At 45.7% G+C, this 1541-nt stretch overlaps 1 protein-coding gene across 4 annotated transcripts in view; it reads right to left on the minus strand.

The window, feature by feature from the left end:
- Nucleotides 1-555: 555 nt before the first annotated feature.
- Nucleotides 556-1541, minus strand: part of LOC102671040 (tsukushin) — a 22138-nt gene continuing 21152 nt past the window's right edge. For all 4 annotated transcript variants that reach the window (XM_006621476.2, XM_031513235.1, XM_031513234.1 and 1 more), the window contains exon 3: nucleotides 556-1487. In XM_006621476.2, coding sequence (XP_006621539.1) covers nucleotides 644-1487 — 844 coding nt within the window. In that variant the 3' untranslated portion in view covers nucleotides 556-643. The remainder of the gene's footprint in view (nucleotides 1488-1541) is intronic.

Genomic DNA, 1541 nt, shown 5'->3' on the forward strand with positions numbered 1-1541 from the left:
TAGAACACAGATATTTATTTAATTTTATTTTATCATTTTGTTTTCTTATCTCACTCTCCGATTCACAAAATTTCAAAAATGTTCTCTTCTAAATTCTTTACAATATATAATTTAACAATTTAACAGATGTCAACGAGCTAATAAGGATATCGTAAACTGCTTTTCTTATGATTCTTATTACTCCACCAGTTTCAAATCTCTCTGCATGTTTCTTTATTAAATTCGTACAAACAAGGCCTTCGAGTTTCAGAAAAGTGATAATATTAGAAATTCGCGTATGTCTCAATCGACTCTGTATCAACCTAATATTCGTACGATACAATATTTTTCGAACGAATTTTCTTATCAAATCGCGCGGAATGAAATTTTTTGTATCGGTTTCCACAAAGATTGAGAATTCATCGCGTTTCTCTCTCGTTCTTACATTTTACGCCTATTACAGAATCATCGATGGTGCATCACGGATGAGAATAAAAGGATCAGTTTTCTTTAAAAATCGGACGAAGTAGAATCCCCGTTTCTCAAGCGTTCGTCGCACACGTTTTCACTCCATTCCTCGTGGATTGAACACAATAGTCGAAATCGTCGGGTCGCCGGTAGGTATCTCCGTTCTGACAGAATCACCGGACGTTCCGCCCGGATTTCAAGTATTCTCGGGCTGGTTCAAATTGCTGTTGAGCAACTCGGTGTTGGCGTTGTTCGCGTTCAATTTCTGCTCCTCCTTCAGCTTCTTCCTCCTCCGTTTGTTTTTCTTGTGCACGCAGAACAGGCCTACGAACAGGCAGAACAGGAAGCCGGATATGCAACAGGCGATCAATATCCACGTGTTCCTCGCCTTCTCCGTCTCGACCTGCAACCGCAGGATTTCCGTGCACCTTTCGTGCAATTCCATCGTTCGGTTCGTGAACTCTTGCCTCGCGCACTCCCCCTTCGCCCGCTCCTCGCTGCAATTGTACACCGGCCTCGAGACGATTTCACGCGCGTGCAGCCACGCGTNGAACGTGTGGCACTCGCAGCTGCCCGCGTCGAACTTGATCGGATTCTTGGACAGATCGAGTTTCTTCAGGGAGCAGAAAGGGGCCAGATCCTCCGGCGAAACGGAACCGATGTTGTTCTCGGAGACGTTCAAATAGGTGAGGGTTGGTATCGGGCCCAACGACGGTATCCTACCCAATCTGTTCTTCGACAATTGAAGCAGAATTAAAGGGGATTTAACATCCACTCGTTCGAACAGCTCGTCGCCCAATCTGTTCTTCGATAGATACAAATTTTGAAGATACGGTAAACGGAAGAGACTTTTGGGCAAGGTGTCGCACCCGTTCGTCGAGAGGTCGAGCATCTTCAGGTATCGGAGGTTGTCGAAAGCCGCCTCTTGAATTTCCTGGATAAAATTGTCCCTCAGGTAAAGGTAGGCGAGGTTCGTGTACGGGGCCAGGCTGTCGTTCGTCAACACTCGTACCCTGTTCACCGACACGTCCAGGATCTGGTCGGGGGAGAGAGAGAGAGAGAAAGAGAAAAAGAATTCGATCCGATCGAGAAGT

This window comes from Apis dorsata, unplaced genomic scaffold (assembly GCF_000469605.1).
Source record: "Apis dorsata unplaced genomic scaffold, Apis dorsata 1.3 scaffold_631, whole genome shotgun sequence".
NCBI classification, from domain to species: domain Eukaryota; kingdom Metazoa; phylum Arthropoda; class Insecta; order Hymenoptera; family Apidae; genus Apis; species Apis dorsata.